General features: G+C 62.4%; 1 protein-coding gene across 3 annotated transcripts in view; it reads right to left on the bottom strand.

The window, feature by feature from the left end:
• Positions 1-18,684, bottom strand: part of HTRA3 (HtrA serine peptidase 3) — a 31,134-nt gene extending 12,450 nt beyond the window's left edge. Inside the window, exons 1-5 of one of the 3 annotated variants that reach the window (XM_040625411.1) lie at positions 18,192-18,684; positions 7,380-7,479; positions 3,928-4,150; positions 1,331-1,525; positions 686-718 (exon numbers count right to left, since the gene is read on the bottom strand). In XM_040625411.1, the coding sequence (XP_040481345.1) occupies positions 686-718; positions 1,331-1,525; positions 3,928-4,150; positions 7,380-7,479; positions 18,192-18,645 (1,005 nt within the window). In that variant the 5' untranslated portion in view covers positions 18,646-18,684. The remainder of the gene's footprint in view (positions 1-685; positions 719-1,330; positions 1,526-3,927; positions 4,151-7,379; positions 7,480-18,191) is intronic. The other 2 variants (XM_008706338.2, XM_040625412.1) reach the window with 2 other exon arrangements.
• Positions 18,685-22,607: the final 3,923 nt, after the last annotated feature.

Here is a 22,607-nt window from a genome sequence, read left to right as displayed (position 1 = left end):
ACGCTCCCTCTGAGCCCTCCTGCTTCTGCTCTGCCTTCTCCCCAGACTAGCTTTCTCCTGCATGTCCCCTCGACCCCAAACCCGCAGCCTCCATGGCCCAGATGAGATGCTCCCACCTCCAGGAAGCCCTCCCTGCCTGCGTTCCCCCAGAGTCCCCTCACTGCTCCTCATGTCACATGGGCGTGCTCACATCTGACCCACTGCAGCATGGACGGGAGCTCCCAGGGTGGGGACGGCATCCAATACTTCGGGGCCCTGAACTGATTTCTGACCTGAAGTCCTGTTTATTCTAGAAATCTCACCTGGGATGAGAATGAGCCTGACTCTGGGTCCCAGGACAGACGTGGGGTGGAGGGGACCCAAGGGGACTGGGAGAGGATGAAGATACCCCTCACCTCACACGTAAATGCAAGGATGGGGGACCCAGAGCAGTGAGCAGACCTGACCTGTGTCTCCCCTGTCCCAAGTCCTTGCTGGGCACATGGCCCCTGCCTGACCGCTGTCCGGGTCATCTTCATTCCTTGGACTCCCCAGGATCTCTGGGGCGCATGGGGGGGGGCAGGGCAGCATGGGCTTGGGGTCAGCCCAGCCGTCGGGTGTGAAGATTCAAGGCCCATCTTTGGTGTTCCATCCCTGCCTCGAGGCTGTACCAAAACCAGAGACTTCTGCCCTTGGGGACACTTACCAGGTTCACCAGTGGTCCCCCGGAGTTCCCGTACTGCAAGGGGAGGAGATGTGACGTGAGCGGAGCCCTGAGCCCGCCCGAGGGTCCCTGAAGATCTGTCTTCAGACCCTCGTTCTAACCAGCACATAGATGGGTCATCAAACTTCACCCCCAATGGCACCGAAAGGCCTCATTGTACCCCCATTTCACAGGTAAGGGAGCTGAGGCCCCAGAGGCCACAAGGACGGCTGTCGGATGACCCATGCACCCCGCACAGACCCACAGGCTCCCTCCAGGCTTGTTCCACGGCTCGGTCATATCCCACCGGCTGTGAGGGGTCTCTACAAAGACTCATATTTCCAGAGGGCCCGAAGCACGGCAAACCCACAAAGGTGGGCGCTGCGAGCGTGAGAGGTGGCCTCTGCTACAGCAGCAATACTAACAGCGGCAAAAGGAATGCTGGTGGCAGGGGTGTCTTGGGGAGAGACTCTCTGCGTCTCTGAAGGGCTGTCCCGGCTCAGGGCAGCAGCTTCTAACCCCCAGGGCAGACCTGGCACCCAGGTGCAGAAGTCACAGGGAGCCCAGGCTCCGTGGAGCATAAAGAAGGAACCTTCTAGAGAGCGGATGTGCTGCGTGATGGGGCGGGCTCTGGGGACAGAGACTCACGTTGATGATGGCGTCTGTCTGGATGTAGTCCATGTCCGAGTCCCGGAGGCCCAGCTCCCTGCCGTCCCGCTGGGCCGTGCTGACGATGCCCGTGGTCACGGTGTTCTGCAGGGCAAAGGGGCTGCCGATGGCCACCACGAACTCGCCGGGCCGCAGGTCTGCCGAGCGGCCCAGCAGCAGCGCCGGCAGCTTTTTCTGGAGGGGGAACACGGGGAGGGAGGCTCAGCTGTCTGCCTTTGGTGGGACTGGAGCCAGATCGAAGCCAGGCCCCTAGCGGGGTGGTCCCAGGAAGGCAGGAGCAGCTGGAGAGAGCTGTCAGGGGCAAAGGCCAAGGCAAGTAGCCAACTCAGATGGAGGCCAGGCTGGCCTCTGGCTAACCCATAGTAAGAGAGACCCAGGCTGGACTCCTTGCAACAGAGGCTCAGCTGCTCTGTGAGCACACAGGTTTCCCAGGTGGCTACAGAGGTCACACACAGGGAGGATGCCCAGATGGTCCAGCTGGGCATGGCCTCTAAGGTCATGGAGCCCAGCGGTTTGATAGTCACAGGTCCCTCTGAAATCTGACAGGAGCTATGAATACCATCGGAAATGCATCACACGCAAACTGATGCGTACGGCCGAGAATCTTGCAGGAAGCCTGGAGCTTGATCCAGGTCAACCTGATCTCCCAGTGTAGACGCACAGGGAAACTGCGGCCCGGAGCAATAAAGCGACTTAGCCAAGCTCTGCCATCACTGTCTGCGCCCCGAGACAGCTGCTCGCTCCATTTCCAGTGGAGCCCGGGGAGCCCGTCTGTCTGTCCACTCTGCAGCCAGAATGGGAGCTCTGGGAGCTGGCCGTGTTGGCTTTGCCTCCATGGTCCGGGAGCTGCGGGGAGCACGCTCAGAGCAGGCACTCCCGAGCGCTGTAAGGCGCTGAGTGGACGAGCCAGTGTCCATGACGGCGACGGGAGCCGAGGCTCTCTTGCCAGCATCCCCGTGAATGTGGGGATTTGGTGTCTTACCGCTTATGTCCGCTGCCACCACTGGGGCGGCCCGGTGAGGGGCACGACCTCTCCTGGCTCCCGGGGTCTGGAATGACTTACAGACACAAAGCTTTCTAAGAAGGTGCTGGTGACCACCATGCCCCGATCACGGGGGCCTCACTCTAGCTCTGGACAAGGACCGACCTCCGACCCTCTGACCACCCGATTCCAGTTGGTCAGAGGGTGGGGCGCCTGGCACAGAGGGTCCCAGGCGGAGGGTGAGGACCCACAGCGACGACATTTCCGTCACTGGCCGGCCACAGAGGGAGGGATGACAACGTCCAACATCGGGGATGCTCTTCCTCACTGCGCCTGAGCGGCCTGGGGCAGCGGCTCTCCCCAGAGCTGGGGGAGCTGCCACGCACACGACTCAGGGGCCGAGAGGCAGCTCCTGCTGTGGGGGAGAAGCAGCAGGTGCCGACCGTGCCCGCAGGCACACGGGCCTTACTGATTCCACCAGTATCCGTGGCCCCCGAGGGCCGTCGGGGTGTGCCCGCTCTAGGATCCGGCTGCAGCCCCGGGAACAGGAGAGACCCCTCGGGCCACATCTGCCCTGCCACCTGTTTTAAATAAAGTTTTATTGGAACCCAGCCACGTGTTTGTATCACCCGCGGCTGCAGCGGGTGGGGGGAGGTGTCCACGGATGCACAGGCCCCACAAAGCCCAAAGTATTTACCACCCGCAATGTCACGCAAACGCTGCCAAGCCCTGTCCTTGAGCACAGCCCCTGTCCCCCTGGCCTGCGTGTCCTCATCTGTAGAATGGAGGTGGTGTCCCCAGGCTCAGTAATTACTGTCAAAGGGTCACGTGTGGGGAAGGGTCCACATTGGGGTGAATCTCTTCTCCCTCGATGGGCAGGAAGGAGCCTCCTCACAACAGACCCATTATCACCAAAACCACACGCTTCTATTCAGAAAGAACAGAAGCCGGTTCAGAGTCAGCCAAGCCAGCCTCACCCGCACAGGTGGCCCCACGGGTCGCTGACCTCACGGTGGGGGTGGCCCGCAGCAACGCTCGGTGACAGTCATAACTACAACACTGGACAAGCCCTGCCCCAGGTCAGCATGATCTCTCCGAGCCTTAGTTTCCCCTCTGAAATAGGAGGACACTGACACCCCTTCTGCCAGGGGCTGTGGGAGGCTCCAGGACACGGCCACTGGCAGTGACAGGACATGATGGCGGCCCCGCTGGGGGTTGCCTGGCCAGCTGGGGCGACCGGATGTGGAGGGCCCGGGGCATGTGTCCCAGTGCTCCCCACAGGTTCTGTGGGCGGCTCAGGGACAGCCGCATCTCCTGGAGTGGGTCCGGGAGGGACACCAGGCGCGTCCTTGGGCCTTGGAGGGCCTCCCCGTGGGAGTGGCTGTGGGACGGCAGCCGAGCTCTGTCTGCACTTGGCAGCTCGCAGAAGCACGGGACGGGGGTCTGGACACCCCAGTTCTAGACTGACTTGACCCAAGCCTGGGAGCAAACTGCCAGGGTCCCCAGGCCTTGGTTCCTCTAAGCGCCCCACACGAAGGGCAGGCCAACGCCGCTCCGGGATCTGGGGTCTGGGAAGGTGCCCCCCCCCACTCACTTTGGGGTGGATCTTGATGGTGGCGATGTCCGACTTCTTGTCGATGTCCTTGATGGTGGCCTCGTAGCTGTCACCGTTCTGTAGCTGCACCTTGAGCTGCTGCCGGCCGGAGATGGCGTTGGTGCTGGACACCACGTGGGCGTTGGTGATGATTAAGCCGGCCTCCGACATGATGAAGCCCGAGCCACTGGACAGGGGCACGTTGCGACCAAACAGAGGGTGTCTGTGGGGAGGTGAGCACGGGCGGGCGGTCAGGGACCTGAACGCAGGAACCCGGACACAGGGGCTGGACGCGGGGGCTGGACATGGGGGGCTGGACACAGGGGCTGGACACGGGGGGCTGGACATGGGGGCCTGGACACAGGGACCTGGGTGTGGGAGCCTGGAAATGGGGGCCTGGATGCAGGGGCCTGATGCAGGGGGCCGGACACAGGGGCCTAGACATGGGGACCTGGACGCGGGAGCCTGGAAATAGGGGCCTGGATGCAGGAGCCTGATGCAGGAGCCTGGTTGCAGGGGGCTGGACACAGGGGCCTGGATATGGGGGTCTGGATGTGGTGTGGATGCAAGGGGCTGGACACAGGGGGCTGGACACGGGGGCCTGGACGTGGGGGGCTGGATGTAGGAACCTGGACGTGAGGGCCTGGACACTGGGGGCTAGACGCAGGGCCGGCTGCAGTCACGCACCAGCTGGTGAGAAGCAGAGCCCAGCGTGGGGTGAAAGATCACGGGTGTGGAGTCCCCGGGGCCCAGGGACAACCCCAGCTCTACCACCTCCAGATGTGGCCGTGGCCAGGTCCCTGACGCCTGGACCCCTTTCACAGCCAAACAGAGGGGATGAGCATCTGTGACTTGCAATTTTCTGGGACGAGATGGGAGGCCCATGAGCGTCGGGCCTGTTGGGACAGGCAGGCGTTCGCAGCCCTGACAACTCAAAGCTGGAGCCAGACAGGCCGGAGCTCTAATCTTGGGCCCGTCCCACTTATTATCTGCCTGGCCGTGGGCAGGCCTCGATCTCCCCCGCTGGGAAATGGGGTAGGTCGCCTGCTGAGTGTGATGCCTGGAGGCAGGAAGTCACTCAGCAAACAGGGCTGCTATCAGCACTAAGGTGCCTGTAGCATCGCTGGGGAGGTCCCAGGGCAGGTCCCCAGGGGGGTAGCTTCCCAAGGGGTGGGGGCAGATCTGCCTACGCAGGGAGAGGGCAGCACTGGGGGCCGGTGGCCCAGAAGCCGCAGATGACCGACAAGCAGGCTCTGCTCTGTGAATTCCTCACCAGGCGCCGTCCCCCGGGGACGCAGGGCAGGGGGCGCGTTCAGGCACGGGCAGACGCCGGGCCTCAGAATCTGCCTCCGTCCATGGGCTCCAATGGTCGGAGGTCAGAATTCACGGATATGTGGCAATGCCCAAGCCTCACCAGAGCCGAGAGGAAGCCCTGCCCATGGCCAGGATGCCAGAGAGGCGGGACGCCGGACGCAGCTCGGGACCCTCTCTGACACCCCAGAGGGGCCTGGATGGAATGGGTACCCAGTACCCGAGGCTGCTTAGCAGAGGTGAGGGAGAACATGTACCCCGGGGGGCCCGGCACGGTGCAGGAGGGAAAGAACGTGAGGGGGGAACATCTCAGGGAAGGGAGGGAGTGCAGAAAGGCTGCCTCGCAGGCAGGACCAGCGACAGGGGCTCAGGTCACCGAGCGCCGCGAGCCCGACACGAAGTGATTTAAGCGCCATGACCACTCTACATGGTAGCAGGCCTCGAGTTTACAGCGCAGACGCTGTGGCCAGCACATGAACGACTTGTCTGGGTCAGGCAGCCTGGCCACATGGCCCCGCGGGGGCCCCCAGCCTCTGTGCATTCTCGCGGTCAGCTCCAACCCCCGCCCAGCTCTGGGTGTGGGCCCGCCGGGGGCTGCACCCGCAGGCCTCCTGCACCCCGGTAGGAGTTAGCCCTGTCTGCAGGAGGGGCCCGAGGCAGCCGGCGGCCTCCTTCCCAGGTCAGGGGTCACAGCGGAGGCTCCCAGGCTCGATGAACATTTCATCTGTGTCTGGGATCTGGCCCGCTTGGTCTTGCCCACCCGCCCACTGGGACATGGGCCTCCAAGGCTGATGTGGCAAAGGCACTGCCGCCTGCCCAGGCTGGGCTGCAGTCAGCAATTAGCTGGCTTGGAGCCCCATGCCCGGAGCCTTCTAGAAGGACACTGGACCCATCTGAGCCACTGGCAAGGCCAGCGACATGCCACTTAGTGTGTCCAGTTGTAATTTCCTCAATGACATGTCTCGGGGTCTGGAGCCTGCAGAAAGGGCAGTAAGGGGTCAGCTCTGGGGCCTGAGAGGCCTGGGGTCAAAGCCCAACTTGGCACTCAGCAGCTCTGGGAGCCTGGAGGAGCTCCTGGCCTCTGCTCCACACCCAGGAAACGGGAACATCAAAGCCTAGCATCTGGGGTGCAGCCGTGCGTGAGAGCGGAAAGGGCCTGGGGGTGCAGTATGTCAGTCAGCGCGGAGGGGTGGGCCCCCGGTCGCGACTCAGGGTGAGTCCCGCCTGTGCCCGGCTCCCTCCTCTAAGAGGTGGGCACCCACCGGGACTGTTTAGACACGTCGGCCAAGCAGCCACCAGGGCTCGGAGCACGCAGTAGGTCCAAGGGTACTGCTCTTCTGACGGGAGCTCGTGCCTTTGGGTGCTCGCCCCGTGGACACCATCAGGGGTGAGCACAGTCCCCGCCCTCCAGACATGGGGGGCAGTGACTCCCTGTGACAAGGGCTCCCACTGGGCAAGCACCACAACCAGTGAGCAGGGAGCCCCACGCTGGGGCCAGAGATCAGGGCGTGAGCAATTGTGCCCACACCCCAGGGACCCCCATGGGCCTCGGTGTTGATATCAGGGCAACGGCTGGCCTCCACCACCCGGGGAAAGCGCCACGTGAATGCACAAGGCCCCAGTGCCCTGGCCCGAGGCCTCGGGGTGACCGGCCACTCCGGTGCACGGGGCCTGGCTCCCGCTGCTCCCCATCAGTGTGGAGGGGCTCGGACCCTGTGAGCCTCATCTGGGCGGTTTGGTGGCCCCTCCACACACACGGGGGCCAAGACGTGAAGTCAGACAGAAGGAAGAAACACTTTTAACGGCCAACGTCTTCTCTTTGGGGAGGGGAGGTCGCTCTGGGCAGAGACCCCAGGATTCCACAGACGATCAGCCTTCAGGGCGGCAGTGTTTCCCAGAATCAGCTCAGAAAGCCTCTGTGACACAGGGCTTTCCCCCCTCCCCCGCAGGACACACCTGCTTAGCAAGCTGCAGCCCGGGGGGCACAGGTGGCGTATCCACTCCCTTAGGCGAGGAGACCAGAGGCAGAGAGGGGGTGTCCCTCCCCGAGGCGTCAGGGAGACCCACCTGACCCCACGTGCACCTGGCTCCGCCCGCCCCCCGGGGCTAGAATGGGGGGTGCCTGGGAGGGGCTCACGCACCTCAGGAAGAGCTCTATGTGGACCACGGCCGGCGCGATCTTCTCCACCACGTCCGCGATGAAGTTGAATTTGTACCGTGGGCTGGTCAGCTGGTGGAGACCTGCACTGGCAGAAAGAACCAGGCGCATTAATGAGACCCAGACAGCGGTGCCCTGAACCCCCACCTGGGAGGAAGCCCCGCCAGGGAGAGACCCCACAGGCTCAGAGCCCCTCAGGGACGCCCCACACTCAGCAGCACGGTGACACCCAGACATTGGGGAGGGGGCTTCCTTGCCCCAAGAATGGCTAATGCTGAGCATCCTCACATTACTCACTGGATGCCCCCTGGCAGGCCCGCAGGCTCAGAGCAGCTAGGACACTTGCCCTCAGCGGCGAGCAGTGACGTGCCATTCGAGCCAGGTCCCCCTGGGGCCCTGACCCTTTCTCTCATAGACAGCAGTGCCCTGGCATGAGGCAACCGCCCTCCTCCCCGCTCCCCTGCGGCTCTCGCCCGTCCCTCCAGCCCCGGGCAAGGCTCCAGCAGGGGCCCCTGGCTCGCCCTTCCTAGCTGCCCCGGTCTGGCCACGGTGTGACCCCCTCCTGGGCCTCGTGGGACTCCACATGTCTGAGTCGCCAGGGCCCCCCATCCAACTTGGCCATGCCCCAGTCCGGCTTGCCGGGCGGTTCACGAACTCCCCTGGAACCTTGGCCGGCTCAGATTTCTGCTGCTGTCAGCAGCAGGGTCTGCCGCCTGCCAGGACCACAGGCCTGAGGGATGTGGGTGGCACGGGGCCCACATCCCTTTGGTCTCCCTGCTCGGGCATGTGCTGAGGCCTCTCAAGTCCCCGCCGGAGACTGGCGCTACCCGGAACCCACGTGGCCCAGCGCAGCTTGTAAGGTCCCCGAATGAGCGTAGGGCTGGCAGTCATGCATGCCGAGCTTGGCTGGGCACCCCACCTCCAGCTGTGTGGCTTTTGACAAATCACTCACCCTCTCTGGGCCTTGACTCCCAGTCTGAAAATGAGACTGAAGCTGCCCCCTTCCCCCCACCCCACCCTGTGGGAACTGGGTATGAATGTGCCTTACAGGCGTGAAGCTCCCTGCCCAGGGGAGCCCACCACACCCCCTGGCACCTGGGTCGGTGAGCAAACAGGTCTCGGCCTGTGGAGTCTGGGTTTGCAGCTGAGGTCGTCGGGGGTCTCTGGGAGGTGACGAGGCATGAGGATCTAGTGAGAATCTGGTTTTCCATTTTGTCCGGAGGGACAGCAGGCATCAGGGTGAGTGCGGCCACCACGTATGCCCCATAAACATTTGTGGGCAATGCAGGCCCCACCCACACCCCAACTAATCTCCCCACGTCCGGGGGCAGCCAGGGCGGGGGTCACTGCCTCCATCTCAAAGGTGGGGCCACTGCGTGGCTCGCGGGGATGAATCCTGTCCGAAGATGCGTGTCTAGCCAGAGAAGGCACGTCCTGAGCACGGGCCAGGGGCTGTCTCCCTTAGGGGTCCCTCACGTCTCCCCAGTGCTCCCTCCTGCCCCGACTGTGCGTCCTGGCCGGACCTGGACTTGGGTGCGGAGAGAGCTTGCCTCAGGCTCCAAGGTCAGGGGTGGAGAGGAGGCCCCACCCACCAGTTCTGTGTTGTCTGCCTCCCAGCCGGGCAGTGGGCACGGGACATGGGGGCCCAGGCCACGGGGGCCCAGGCCACGGCTCAGCCTGGGTCAAAGGCGGCCTGTCCGGGGGTGGCCGGAGCCCGGCTGGGAGACGCGGCCTGTTGCTGGCCCCGCGAGGCCCCTTGCCCATCAAACTGCAGGTGGCCAGGGACTACCGTTGGGACTGCCCCCCCCACCGTGGCCAAACCATCAGGGGGCGGAGTCTAAGATTCAGAGCTCACAATAACAGGGGCCCCAGGGTCACGGCCCACTCTGGTTCCACGCAGGACTGTGAATCGTCCCCAAAACTTCAGGTGAAGCCACCAGTCAGCTGTGGGGGCTAAGGCCAGCTCTGTCCCCCTACCCCGAGGCCCCTGGGACCCCAAATCGTGCTCTTGCCTCCAGGCAAAGGGAAGGCCACCAGCCACAGAAACTGCTGTCCTGTCCGGGTTCTGGTCTCTGACCAGGACACTCCTCGCCGGGTAATTCCCATGGCCCCGGACTCAGAGGAGCCCCCACCCCAGGCCCTTCTCCCTTCCACGGTGGGAGGGGTCTCCCACGTGTGCGGGGTTCACCCCAGCCGAGGCGCGTGCCCGCCGTGCCGTGGTGGGGCGGGCAGTCCCCGAGGGGTGTCACCCCCGCTGTGTGACCTGTGGGGCCGTTTACCCCAAGTCTCTGTTCCATCACCTGCCTCACCTACACAGAGCAGTCCCCACTCCTCCCTAGCAAGGGGCTCCAGCTTGTCCTGGGCACAACTCAGATCCCACCTCCTCCAGGCAGGCCCCCAGCAGGCTTCTTCCAGCCAGAACCAGTCTCTCCCTCCTGGGGGTTCCCAGCACAATGCCCCACCCATGGCACTCCCTCTCTCATTCGGGGCATAGTCAATCCACGCATGCTGAGTGCCTCTGTGTGCCCTCTGTGCCGAGTATAGGCGAGTGACCAGCCAGGCACAGCACAGGGTGAGAGAGCCTGGGGCACCCCGTGGGGCTCTGGGGTCAGCCAGCTGGTGACCTGAGCCCTGCCAGGCCCTGTCCCTTTAAGCAGACCAACCGTGGTGGGTGGTGGGGAGCGGGTGGTGGGGCGGGGCAGGGCCTGTTTCCTGGTCCTCCTCCCCACACACTGATGAATCACCCCATGAATCAGTGGGAAGGGAGGACTCGGTTCCCACACCACTTCTTTCCACATGAAAACCTTGGGCCCCACGGCTGGAAAGCAGACTCTGTTTATTTGGGGTTTTGACAACCCCCACCCCCACCCCGTCCTCCAGCCAAAGTTCTGAAGTCAACAGTCAGTCCCGACCAGATTCAGCTGTTAGCATTTTGTTTTGTTTTGTTTTCAAAAATAAACTGTAATCCACGGGCCTTGGAAGTTCTAGCCGGGAGGAATTTGACACAGAGCAAAGCAATCAAGGCCAGGTGTCCTGCGGCGCCTCCGGGGAGAGGCCAGGGCACCCGCCAGGATGGGAGCGCCTGGGACCAGAGGCCGCAGGGGAGAAGCTGCACTTCCGGGCTCCACGCCAACACTCTTGCGTGGCATTGCTCAGGGACCATGGCAAACCCTGAAAGAGGACTCACGATGTGCCAGCTCTGGGTAGTCATAACGCTGTAGGACAGATGGGGAGACGGAGGCCCACAGTGGGAAAGTGACTAGCCCAGACATCCCGCAGGGCCACCTTGTACTGCTGTGACACAGGCTGTGGACTGCACAAGTCCATTATTAACAAAGATCACCGTGTGACTGACTGGCTTCCCTAGGAGTTGTGCAGTGCACAGCCTGCCCAACTGTATGCATTACCCCTCCAGCACATAATGGGCAGCCGAGACTGAGACCCAGTTCTGTTCCTCTAACTCTGAGGTATTCTTATTCTATCAGAAGAAGCCCCCACCTGTCACCCAGCGGTTAGCTATGAGCTGGGATGGAAGGGCCATCAGCAGATGACCACAAAGCCCCAGCTGTGCCCATCTGTCCATAATGCTAAACACAGCCTGCAGACCAGATGACAGCGCATTCAAGGACCTGGGTGTCCAGGTTCCATCTGCATCTTCAGGCCCATCTACTTCCACTCCCCTCCCCCGCAAGATCCGGTTTCCTCTATCAGGAATGCCCCTTCCCTCATCCTTCAAGCCTGGGCCAGCACACCTCCTCTGGGGAGGCTGCCTGACTTGGCAGGCTCAGTGACTGCTCTCACCGCTCTGGGTCCCACAGCCCCTCATAACCCCCCCAGGGTGTGTCCCTCTGCCTGTCCCCATGGCCTGGGTGCCCCCGGTCCTCAGCACTGAGCAGGGAGCAGTGAGAGAATGGGTGAATGAGCAAGGGGTGCACGAAAGCTCTGCAGGGACAAATGCACCATCTCAGGGACCCCTCCACAGCCCCCAGCCCACCCCAGGCCCCACTCACCCACCAGGGGCAGGCTTTGAAGCCCCAGGAGCTGCCTCCCAGGTCTTATTAGTTTCCAGAACAGTCCCCTGTGTTTTTCTTGCTCTTGAAAACTTGCCTGTCTCCAAGTGACTGCCTCCCCCGCCCCATGAGCCAGGAACAGGGCCTTGAGATCCCACTGTGGCCCCCAGGGGCACAATGCTGTGGTCTGTGGCCCTCGGGCCTAGGCTCCTGTCCCTGGACGCAGGGCTTCCCCATGGGTCCTGCCCAGCAGCTGTCGGACACTCGGCCCCAGGCGTTCATGAGACCAGTGAACTCTCGAAGCCGTTCTGCAAGGCAGGAGCTTTGCCCATTTCACAGGCCAGGAGAACCCCCACCCACGGCCAAGAGCCAGGTCCCTTGACGCTGACCCCAGGCACCTCCTCTGCTCTGGGCTGGTCCTCAGCCAGTGACAGGCTGTGCTGCCCAGGGGCTCTCAGCTTGGCCAGTCTTCAGCTTGGGGTCAGCCTGGCTCCTCTAACATGCCAACGTCGTGGGGGAGAAGGCTGTGCCACCGGCCTGTCTGTCCTTTATCAAAAAGACTCCCGCAGGAGTCTGGGTCACCATGGAAGCCAAGGTGGGGTCAGCCCCTGGCCCTCCTCCGACAGGAAGCCCTCCCAGCCATGACTGGTCCATCGGCTGACTCCTCTGGGCTCAGGCTCCCCGGCTGGGTCGTGCACTGAACAAGGTCAGTGGAACCCCCTTGGGCCCACGGCAGGCCTTCCGCAAACACCGCCTCCCAGCACCTTCCTTCCTCTACTATCTCTCCTCTCTCACAAATTCCATTTATGTCAGAAACACCCACTTTGTCCGTATTGAGGTCTGTTCACACTAAAGTCTGTTAGCTTCTACGCTGTGCAAAGCACTTTAAATTCTCACCTCACTGATTGTCCAGTGACCCAGCCACAAAGGTCCCATTTCACCGATGAATCTGAGATGCAGAGAGCTTAGGAGACTTGCAGGTGGCGTAGCTGGGACTCACCCTTGAGTCTCAGTTCTGGCTCTGCCTATCATGCACCACAGGGGCTAAAGCATACAGTTGGGCAGGTTGTGCACTGCATAACTCCAAGGGTTCGTTGGCTCCCCCCTACACAAGACCTGGTGTTTGGTTCAGGGAGCACACTTACACGTTCTGGCCGCATCTTCGCTGCCCGGAGGACAAGGGGTCTGTGACTTAATTCTCTTTCTTACCTACTTGTTTGACACCGTTATCAAAATCAAACAGGAAAGCCACTTCCTCAAGGCGCTGGTGGTCTGCCCAGCGTGCAGAGCAACAGATGGAAAATCAGGGGGCCTGGGCTCGGGCGGAGCTGTCCCTCCCCACCTGGGGTAGGACCCTGCCCCTGCGGAGCTTTATCTTATAAAGGGTCATGACAAACAAGACTTAGAGAATGTGTGTTTAAGGCTTTGACAGCCTGAAGCACAGGCCTAGTGTCTCACCCTTGACCTTGGGTGGCTTTTCTCCCTCAAAGCAAAGCCCCGGAGGAGGCAATCCTCAGACCCTCGGGCAGGACACACCGCTTGCTTAGCCAGGTGCCCGCCGCAGACACAAGGACACTCATCAGCCAGTCTCTTGCCACAGAACCCTGTTCTCACTGGACACCCTCCTCACCAGGGTGCCCCCCGCACCTAACCTGCACTCATCACCTTGCCTCTCCAAACCTGCTCCTCCAGGTGCCCTGCCTCCAGGAAAGGCCCCCCATGCATCCGCCCTGACAGCCCCCGACCAGCCCCCGTCAGAGATCCTCAGGCCTCATCAGCTCTCCCCGCCCAGGGCACTGGCCTCCCATTAGCTGGGACCCTGCTGCCATTCTGCACACCTGTTACCCATAAAGCTTCAGTGGCTCTTCGCCTCCTGACGATGGGCCACCCTCACAGCGCTTCCCGGCATCCTTCTCTGCACGGGTGCTCTTGGTGCCCACTTCTAAATGGCTGTCTATATGCCACCTCCTCCAGGAAGCCCTTCCTGATCTACCCCTTTCCCCATTCTGGAGGTGGTGTCTCCCTCAGCTGGTTCCACACATAGTCATCAGTCCCTCATGAGACAGGATCAGGGATTTCACAGGGATCCGCTAATGGTGATGAAGCCGGGCAGGAAGGGGAGGCCAGGCGGCACCAGAAGTCTGTGCTTGTTTGGTCTTGAAGCCAGTGGGAGCCAAGACTGGGCTTTCAGCAGGGAGATCCAAGTCTTACGACACCCTCTCGGGCCACTGTGGGGAGGTGCAGGGCGAGGGGAGAAGCCTGAGCAGGCAGACCCTGGGGGTTGCCGTGGGACCCCAGCTGCACCTCCAGGCTGACGTCAGGAGCACAGAGGGTGGGGTGCTCCCTGGGCCCGCCTGGGTCAGAAAGGATATCTTGCTCAGCACCCCGGTCTCCGCTCCCCTCTGACGGGGCTCCGGGCTCAGGAACTGCTGGAGGCTGCGGCTGGGCTCTGCTGTCCAGCGTGAGGGCAGGCGGAGAAGGACGGGAAGCGTCATCCTGCCTGGTCCCCGGGGCTGAATTCCAAGACATGCGCAGGAAGCCGTGAAGGGGATTACGACTCAAACACGGAGCAAAGCTCTTATATAAATAAAACAGGGAGAGACGCCGTCAGAACCTGCGCTGGGCTTGCACAATCCACGTGGATTATTAAATGCCACGTTGTAAACTGCCCTCGGGCTCTAAGGTTTGAATTAACTGGTGTGCATAGACCTCTTTGCAGTCGTGGGCAGAGAGGCTTTGAGGGTCACGGGCTCTGCTTAGGTGAACAAGGACGCTCCTCTCCCTCCAGACACCCTGAGCACATCCATTTCCGTGTTCATTGTCCCGCTGACAGACACTTCTCCGTGCCAGGCAGACGCCCTGCCTCCCGTGGAGATGGGGATATGCAGAGCTCCTGGAAAGGTAGTGAGCCCCCCTTCACTGGGGGTATGCAAGGAGAATCGGAGGGTCATAGGGGATTCACCTGTTGCACAGATGATCCGTTCAGTTCACAGCCCCTACTGTGCGGCAGGGGCTGCAGCAGGCCAGGCAGGGAATGAAGGGCTCAGAGCCGGTGAGATGGAGACACAGCAGAGCAGCCTGGTCGCACAGGCGAAGGGAGGGTCTGCAGGGACCCCGCAGTGTGCTCACGAGGCTGGGGCAGGGGTTGCCTGGGCGTGGTGGTCAGGGAAGCTGGCTCAGGGGTGGTGGGACATCCAGGCCCAGACACATGAGGATGTGGCTCCGTGAGGGTGAGGGAACAGCATCTGGGGCTGCAGGCACAGCACGTGCAAGGGCCCGGAGGTGGGGAGAACGGCAGGCGGAGCACAGAGGATGAGGTGGCACTGTGGGGAGGGAAGGGTCAGATGGCAGAGGGCCTCGTAGGTCAGTCAGTGCTGGGGAGCTGCCGGGGGGGGGGTCCTGCTGGGGACGGGCAGAATGGATCGATCCAGGTTATCGTGGCCACTGCATGGAGAAGTGATCGGAGGAACGAGGAGGGAGGCGGGGCGATGCAGGCCAGCGGTGCTGGGGCAAGGGAACAAGGGCAGCTCGGGGCCAGGGTCCAGGTGGAGCTGAGGACTCGCCTGTGGGTGGGAGTAAGGAGCGAGGGGAAGGTGACATGACAAACACGTGTGGCCTAAACTTCCCAGCTGAGGACCAGGGCCAGCAGAGACACAGGACTCCTGCCCAGGGACGAGCCCGACACAGGGGACTGGACCCGAGTTGTCAGCGCTTGGACATCTGAAGGCAGGCCCAGGCGAGGGTGAGCCAGTGGGAATTCGTGCGGAAAACCCCGGGAGGGGCAGCACTTTGCCAGCCACTACATGGGGACATCACCCAGCGACCTCTGGCCGGACCCTCGGGAGGGCAGGGTGATGTGGATGCTGCCAGTGACACTCAGCGGAGGCTGAGCGCTGAGCAGCCGGAGACCCTGGCCTGACTCAGACTCCAGACCTCGGGGGCCCTGCTGTCCCCCGCCTGTGGAAGAAAGACTGGGCCCCGCGACAGCGAAGCTTTCAAAGCCAGCCAGAGCGGGGGTCTGGCCTGGCTCGGTCACTTCCTGGCCAAGTGACCTCAGACCCATCACTTGACCGCTCCCTGCCGCCCTGAGCGCATCTGTGCTGTAGGAAGGGACAGACTGACAGAGGCGGAAAAACGGCCCGAACCAGAGACCCAGGCGGAGCAAGTATTCTTTAAGAACTGGATTCTGCGCCGGTAATTGGCAGGAACCTGGATGTCTGCGGTCCCTCTGCGTGGGGTGATGCTGATGACCCAGGGCCCAGGAGTGAGGGCGGGGCCCCACAGACCATAACGTGCACAGGGGCACTGACACCAGCCCCACGAGCCCTCCCCGCGGCCCCGCGGCCCCCCCAACGCCTCTTTAAGGCCCCAGCTCCCTCCTGAGGCCCTTGCCCCTGGGGCTCTGGCTGGATCAGGGCAGTGGCCTCCTTTGCCTGTGAGGTCACTTCCTCTGCCTCTGCTTTGCTCCGGTCCCTCCTGTCCACGCCATCCTTTGCCGGGAGAGCCCCGGCTCACCCCTCACGGCTCAGCACAGAAGCTGAACTCGCCAGATGATCAGACATGGTGGTGCTGACACGGACAGTGACCCGTGAACTAACAAGTGGTCTACCGAGAGCTCAGGAGGGGCATGCGCCCACACATCCTGGCTCATCGATCCCTGCCATGGTTCTCCCCGACAGCTGCCCCTGCCAGCCCCACGCTCATTACAGAAGAGGAAACGGGGGTCAGCAGGGTGGCTAAGGCCCCGCATTAGAGCCCCAGCCTGTGACCTCCATGTTGGCGGTTCCTTCCCCCTTCCTGCCTGGTGAGTGACCTCTGCACCTGTCTCGGGTCAGGCTCCCCCCACCTTCTCACCCTCCCACGTGTCTCCCCGACAGACCGTCGAGTTTCTCCAGGGCATGGATGGGGTCTGCCCATCACGGTGCCCTTGTCACCTGCCCCGGGCCAGCTGGACACACAGACAAGGTACTTTATAAATGTGGACACCATTCTCAAGAAATGAGGGTTTCGAAATGCTTGGGACCCACCCAGCCCGGCCCTGGAGGCTTATTCTAACAGCGTCCCCCACATGGGGGAGTCAGGGCTGGAGGGGCCCCATGGACACAAGCCGTAGTGGGCAGGCGCCAGCCTTGCCCTGAGCCCGCTGTCTCTTGGAGCCATCGGCACGGCCTGAGGCAGGCCCGCCAGTGCCAGGTGCCCAGGCAGAAGGGCCACCCGAGGGGGGGTAGCAGTGGGGCTGCCTTCAGTGCCAACGCCCGTCTCAGACGCCCTGCGGGCACCGCGCCCTCATCCCTCGCTCTCCTGGGCACAATCTAAACACAAGTCTGACCCTATCACCTTCACCTCCCTTAAAGCCCTTCACTGGCTCCCCCAAATACTCACATTTAATCCTACACAGCCTTCCCAGACGGGGTTCCCCAGAACCCCAGTGTGCCAGGGGGAGTGCATACGCGTTCTACCAGGAAAGAAGAGCTCTCCGCTGGAATTCTCTTGGAAAACCCTGGGTTTTATGATTTTGTTTTGTTTTGTTTTCTTACTGCAGTTTCTTTCAGAACTTGTGAGAGACTCAACGGTAGTGTGACTCAGCATTGCACGGACAGCGTTTATGTTCCCAAACTCTTTGGGCCGTGGGACACTTATTTTCAGAATACCAGACACCACTGGGGAAGTCTGGCCTACAGGATGAAGTCTGAGCCACTGGCAGGACACTTATGACCGCTCGTCCCCCATCCCCGCCAGCCTGCCCAGCCGCGGTGTCGCACCCCCCCATCCCACTCCGCGCCCGCCGCTGCTGGCTCGGTGCTCTCCACGTGGGGGCTCGTGCTATCCCCTCTTCCCAGAGAACCGTTCCCTCCCACTACCTGGAGCACCTGTCCCCCCTCACCCGTGAGATTCAGTTGAGACACTCCTCACCCCAGAAAGGTTCTCAGTGCCCCAGGCAGCTCGGCTCCCCACGGTGCTCCCAGGGCCCGCAAAGTCGGCCCGGTGGTCAGCGTCTCCCCCCAGCGGCTGCAAACTGAGGGCACACACAGGGCTTGACTCATCTCTGTGAACTCGGGGCTCAGCGCCCGGCATGTGGAGACGGCGAGTACTTACTGAACCCACTTCCTAAGAGGTACCCTAAACAAATAAAGGGGCGGCAGGGTTTTCTAGCATTTTCTTCCATGCATGGGGTCAAGCTGTGTGGCAAGAAGCAGTCCTCGGCCAGCTCCGGGTAGGGGGAGGCTGTCCCAGGATTTAGAGGGACAAAGGAAGTCCCTGCCTCGGCAGCCTGTCCCAGGAGACCCCAAGACACGCAGAGACCACACGCTTGCTCACCATTCCCAAACAGCCCTCTGGAGACTTGAACTCTAAGTGCAGCTAAAAAGAAAGAAAACGCTGGATGTCATGCAAGAGAACATCCGTTCTTGGTAAGATTTAAGGCCAGGAAAGTTTGCTTTCCACCCAGCACCCGGACAGAGCGGGAATATGGGACTAGCAGAAATGTTCTATACAACAAGACAGGTACGTTTTGACGAGGCCAGAGAGAGACAGGAAAGCAAAGAGCTGGACCAGACCTCTAGGGTGGTCAGGAGGGCACCGGGTTTCATTAAGTATTTCTGTGACTTTGGGCCTCAGTTTCCCCATCTGCAAGGCCAGGGGTCCGGTTAGATGATTTCTAAAGGCCCTGTCCATCGTGACCAGCCAGTGCGGACCTCGCGGCTCCTCTCAAGCTCTAAGCCTCCGTTTCCCCAGGAGGCGCCTTTACTCCCACCCCGCACCCGCGGCCCCGGCCGAGCGCTTACCCGAGGGGCAGGGGCCCTTCTGCAGCTGGCGCACGGGCGTCCCCGAGAGCTCCAGCGCCCGCCGGCTGGCCGCCTGCAGCGCGCACACGTTGGCGTAGGTGTGCCCGTCGGTGCCGCACACGGCGTGCGCCCAGCGGCAGCGGCACACGCCGCGCGTGCACTCCAGGCTCTCCCCGCACGGCGAGTCGAGGGGGCGGCCGCACGGCTCGCCCTCGCTGGCCGCGCACACCAGGCAGCAGTTGCATAGGTCGGGCACGTAGCCGCCGGGGCAGCGAGGGCTCGGGCACCGCGACACGTCACAGCGCGCGGGACACGGCGCCGCCGGGGGCTCTCGGGCCAGCGCCAGCGCGGCCAGCGCGGCCAGAAGCAGCGCGCGCGCCGGCATAGCGGCGGGGCCAGGGGCGAGCGGCAGCACAGGGGACCAGCCAGGGACCAGCGGGGACGCGGAGGCCATGCCGGGGCCGGGCGGCGGCCGCCTGCGGAGGGGACGGGGACGGGCGCGCGGCCACATGCGCGGGCGGCTTAGGCTAGCGGGCCGCGGGGCCGCAGGGGCATGCCGGGCGCGCGGACCGGAAAGGCTCCCGCTCCTTCTGAGCTGACACTCTGCGCGCCCCGGGCCCCGCCGCATTTAAAGGCGCGCGCGGCCCGCCCTCGCTGGAAGGGGCGGCCCGGTCCTTCCGCCAGCCCCGCCCCGGCTCCCGCCAGCCCCCGCCCGGCCTTCCAGGCCTGGACCCACCCGGCCAGCGGCGGGGCCCGGCCTGCCTGGTCTGGGAAAGGCGGGATATGGGTCAACTGGCGGGGCGGGGCCGCGGGGCGGAGAGGTCCCCAGGGCGCAGGCCTCCGGGCCTCCCGGAGTCCCTGTGCCAGGCCTGTCGGTGTCCAGGGTTCCAAGGACCTGAGCTACTCCTCTCCCCGCGGAGATGGACAAGTCAGATCTCCTTGCTCCTGCTGCCCCGCACGCCCCCCTCCCCCAGGTCCAGCGCTGGAAGGGCAGATGTCACCTCTCCTTGCTCCCCACCTCCGCTGGGGACAGACCTTCAGGAAGCACCTGCCTTGTGCCCGACTTCCCTCCTTGGTCTTTATGGCTTGGAGGATGTGACCGTCTGTCTGACGTGTCTAACAGTTCTGTCTGGGGCTTCCTGTCCCAGCTCTCCCTGCTCTGTGACCCCTGCTCTGCCTCGGTTTCCCCCTGCACAGAAGGGCAATGAAGAGCACTTTGCTCCCTCCCAGGATTGCTGGGAGGACCCCAGGGAAGGGGTGGGCTATGCAGCGGTGGCACTGGGCTCTGGCAGAGGACACACCACGAGCTGGTCACTGCCTGGTCAGAGGCTCCGGAAGCAAACACAGATCAGAGCGGCGACTCCTTGGGCAGGAGAAAACACATGTGTGCAAACCCTGGACCTGGCGATCCTCACGCTGTTTGTGTAGCGAGCCCTCTGGCCACCTGGTGAAGTCTGGGAAGGCTGCTCGCAGCATGATGCTTTTTTTAACCGCATAAAACAAACCGCATGGGGTCGGAAGGGACCGGGAGCTGCGGGAACACAGGCATTAACTTACAGAACATCTCCATACATGATGCGTACACGGGCTTCTTGGTGAGCGCGTTCAGCAGCAGCATCTGGCCAGTGGCAGGGTCACCAGCCAAGACTTCCAGGCAGTGCTGAGCAGAAGGGATAGCGGGGGTGCCTGCAGCGGCCAGCATGGCCTGGTAATGTGCTTTCTCTCGGTGACAGTCACGGGGGCTCCGTGGCTCGAGCCTACTTCACCACTGAAGGTAATGGGGCACTTCGGCGGGGGTGTTGGTGAAAATAAGGATGTTTGTTTTCAACAGGTTATGGACGCCCAGGTTAGGAACCTCCACCCAAAGGAGGGAGGGGCAGCAGGGGGTGGGGGTGGGTCCCATCCCTCAGGACTGGGCACCGCTGACGGGTCAGGAGGGGTGTGGCCCTGCCGAACGGGTCCATGGGCGGAAGTGGCTCCGACGCAGGGGCAAGAGCTGGGGGACCCGGGGCATGAGCACCCACGGAGTCTGGGAGAGGCAGTGGCCATGAGCAAGGAGGTGGAGGACAACAGGGCAGTGCGGTGCAAAGGGAGGCGGGGGCTTCCCCTTCTCTAAGAGCAGTGCGACATAGGTATTCCGCCTCAGAGGACCTGGAAATGCGTCTTGCCTGGAAGGTGTAGAGCGTCTCAGGCCCTTCCCTGGAATAAGCCAGAATGCCAGGGGTGGGGGACCCCAGGGCTGGGCCGGGCTACCCCATCCCTCGCCAGGGCTCCTGGTTTGCATCTCCCGAGGGGCGGGCTCAGGCCTCAGGGGTAGAAGGAGTGGCCCACACGATGGGGGCATCATGACCTGGAGCGAGCCCTTTGGGGGGCCACATCACGCTGCACACGCCCACCCCTCAGGGCAGTGCTTTTTCGTGCCTGGACTCGACAGCGCCCAGAAGAGCGGAGACCTCGGGGAGAGCCAAGAGCCCATTTCTTCTCACCCTTTTGTCTACAGATGGGGAAACTGAGTCTCCAGAGAGGCTCCAGAGCGGGCGGGCTGCTGCTGCAGACGGGAGCTGTACGACCCTCTGTCGCTTACGAGTGACAGCGACTGTTGCTTCTGGGCCCTGGGGGGCCCTGCACACATCACTGGACTCAGTATTCACAGCGCCTAGGAGGCGGGTGTATGATCCTTAGGGGAGGCTGCAGAAGGCAAGGTCGCAGCATGTGGCTGGCTGGGACTCAGCTCTGCCTTTCTACAGTCAGGTCCAAGCTCTTCCCCCAAGACCACACTGCCCCCGATGGCCACCTATGACCTTTTACAACTACCTGGACAAGGGGATATCTATTCCCTGTACAGGTGGGGAAACAGGCCCAGAGAGAAAGGACACGTACAAGTTTCCCTCCCGCACTTGGAAGCCGGGGTGTGGTCCCTGGGGTCGCCTTTGTTCTACCCTGTCGTGGGCAGGCTGGGCTCCCGGAGGCTGCCGTGAGCAAGGGCTGGCGGGGGCCCAGAGCTCTCTGTGGGCTTCCAGGGGAGCCCATTTCCAGACGTCAGGGGCAGCTGCTGGGGAGACAGTGGGAGCGGCGCCCCCTGCTGCTCCTTCTCCTTGCCACTTCCCGCTCTGCAGACCAGGACACCCCCAGGAGCATCCCCCGGCTTTGGAACCCCTTCCCCCAGACCTGAGTCTCTCCCGGAGCCCTGCCCTCCTGTGGGTGCACGTTCCTTGAAGGGGGCACTTTGAGGAGCAGCGGAGGCTCTGCTGCCATCAGGACCTACGCAGGACAGGAAGCACCTTGTCCTCAGTCCAGGCTTCTGGACTGGTGTGCCTGGGCACGCAGCCAGGCCCTCTCTGCCACGCTCTGGCTGGCCACTCTGACATCTCCCGCAAGTGCTGGGAGGCTATTTTGTCTGCATAAGTTTATCATTCATTCAGGTGTATTTACTCCCCCTTACCCACACTCCCCATGTTTAAGGCTCTTCATAAACAAGAACACATAAAAAGGAGAAGAGACACAGAGCAAAGCAAAAAAAAAAAAAAAAAAAAGAAAGAAAAGAAAAAAAAAGAGGTATAGAATAATAATGGAAAGCCAGAGGTGAGCTTGATATATAAATTCTTACCATAAGATGATATTTTTTAGTATGTGCCTATGAACATGGCTCTGAGCTTCCTAGTAGCGAGGGCAAAAAGGAAAACATGATGTCCATGTGATGAAAACAAGCCCACTGCTCCAAAGCAGCCTATCTTTTCTCACCATTGGGAGGAGAGAAGGGTCCCCAGGGAGCCTCAGAAAGATGTGGCCAGTGTCCTGACAGCGAGTCCTCTGTGACTCCCCGTAAAATACTCCTTGGTGGGGACCAGGGGCAAGATGGCCTGGGGCTTCCACAAGAAGTTGCACTAGTCAGCAGGTGTGATTTGGATCTTCCGGGAGGTCAGGGGGCGCGGAGCGACTGCTTCGGCAGTAGTGCCCGAGCTCGGCAGAAAGTCCTGGAAGCTAATTCGGGAGCCGGGACCGAGATGCTGAAGTAGGGGAGAGCGGCCCCACCTGCTCCCTCACGAGCATGCCTGCCACACGCCGGGCCTTCCTGGAATACACGCCTGCAGGCGAAGGGCTCCATGAACCTTTGCTCAACGAAGGGGCTCGGGTCAGCCCACGTGATAGGGGGCACTCAACACAGCAGGGCCAGAAGGTTCTAGAAGAGGGGAGAGGATCTGTGGGACTGGAGGCCCTCAGAACCGTGTAACGAGAGTCCCAGACACAGCCCTGGGAGCCTCTAACAAAACGTAACACAGGGACTGAGGCATGTCAGCACCCCCAGGGAGGGGACCCCGCATCTCAGCAGCAGCCAGCAGAGGGCGCTCCTGGGCCCGCATCTTGCCTTATCCGTGTGCTCTTGAGGAGCGCCTGCTGGGGGACACCCAGACATTC

The sequence above is a fragment of the Ursus maritimus genome, unplaced genomic scaffold (assembly GCF_017311325.1).
Source record: "Ursus maritimus isolate PB19 unplaced genomic scaffold, ASM1731132v1 scaffold_8, whole genome shotgun sequence".
In the NCBI taxonomy this organism is placed as follows: domain Eukaryota; kingdom Metazoa; phylum Chordata; class Mammalia; order Carnivora; family Ursidae; genus Ursus; species Ursus maritimus.
This window is presented reverse-complemented; position numbering and strand designations above follow the sequence as displayed.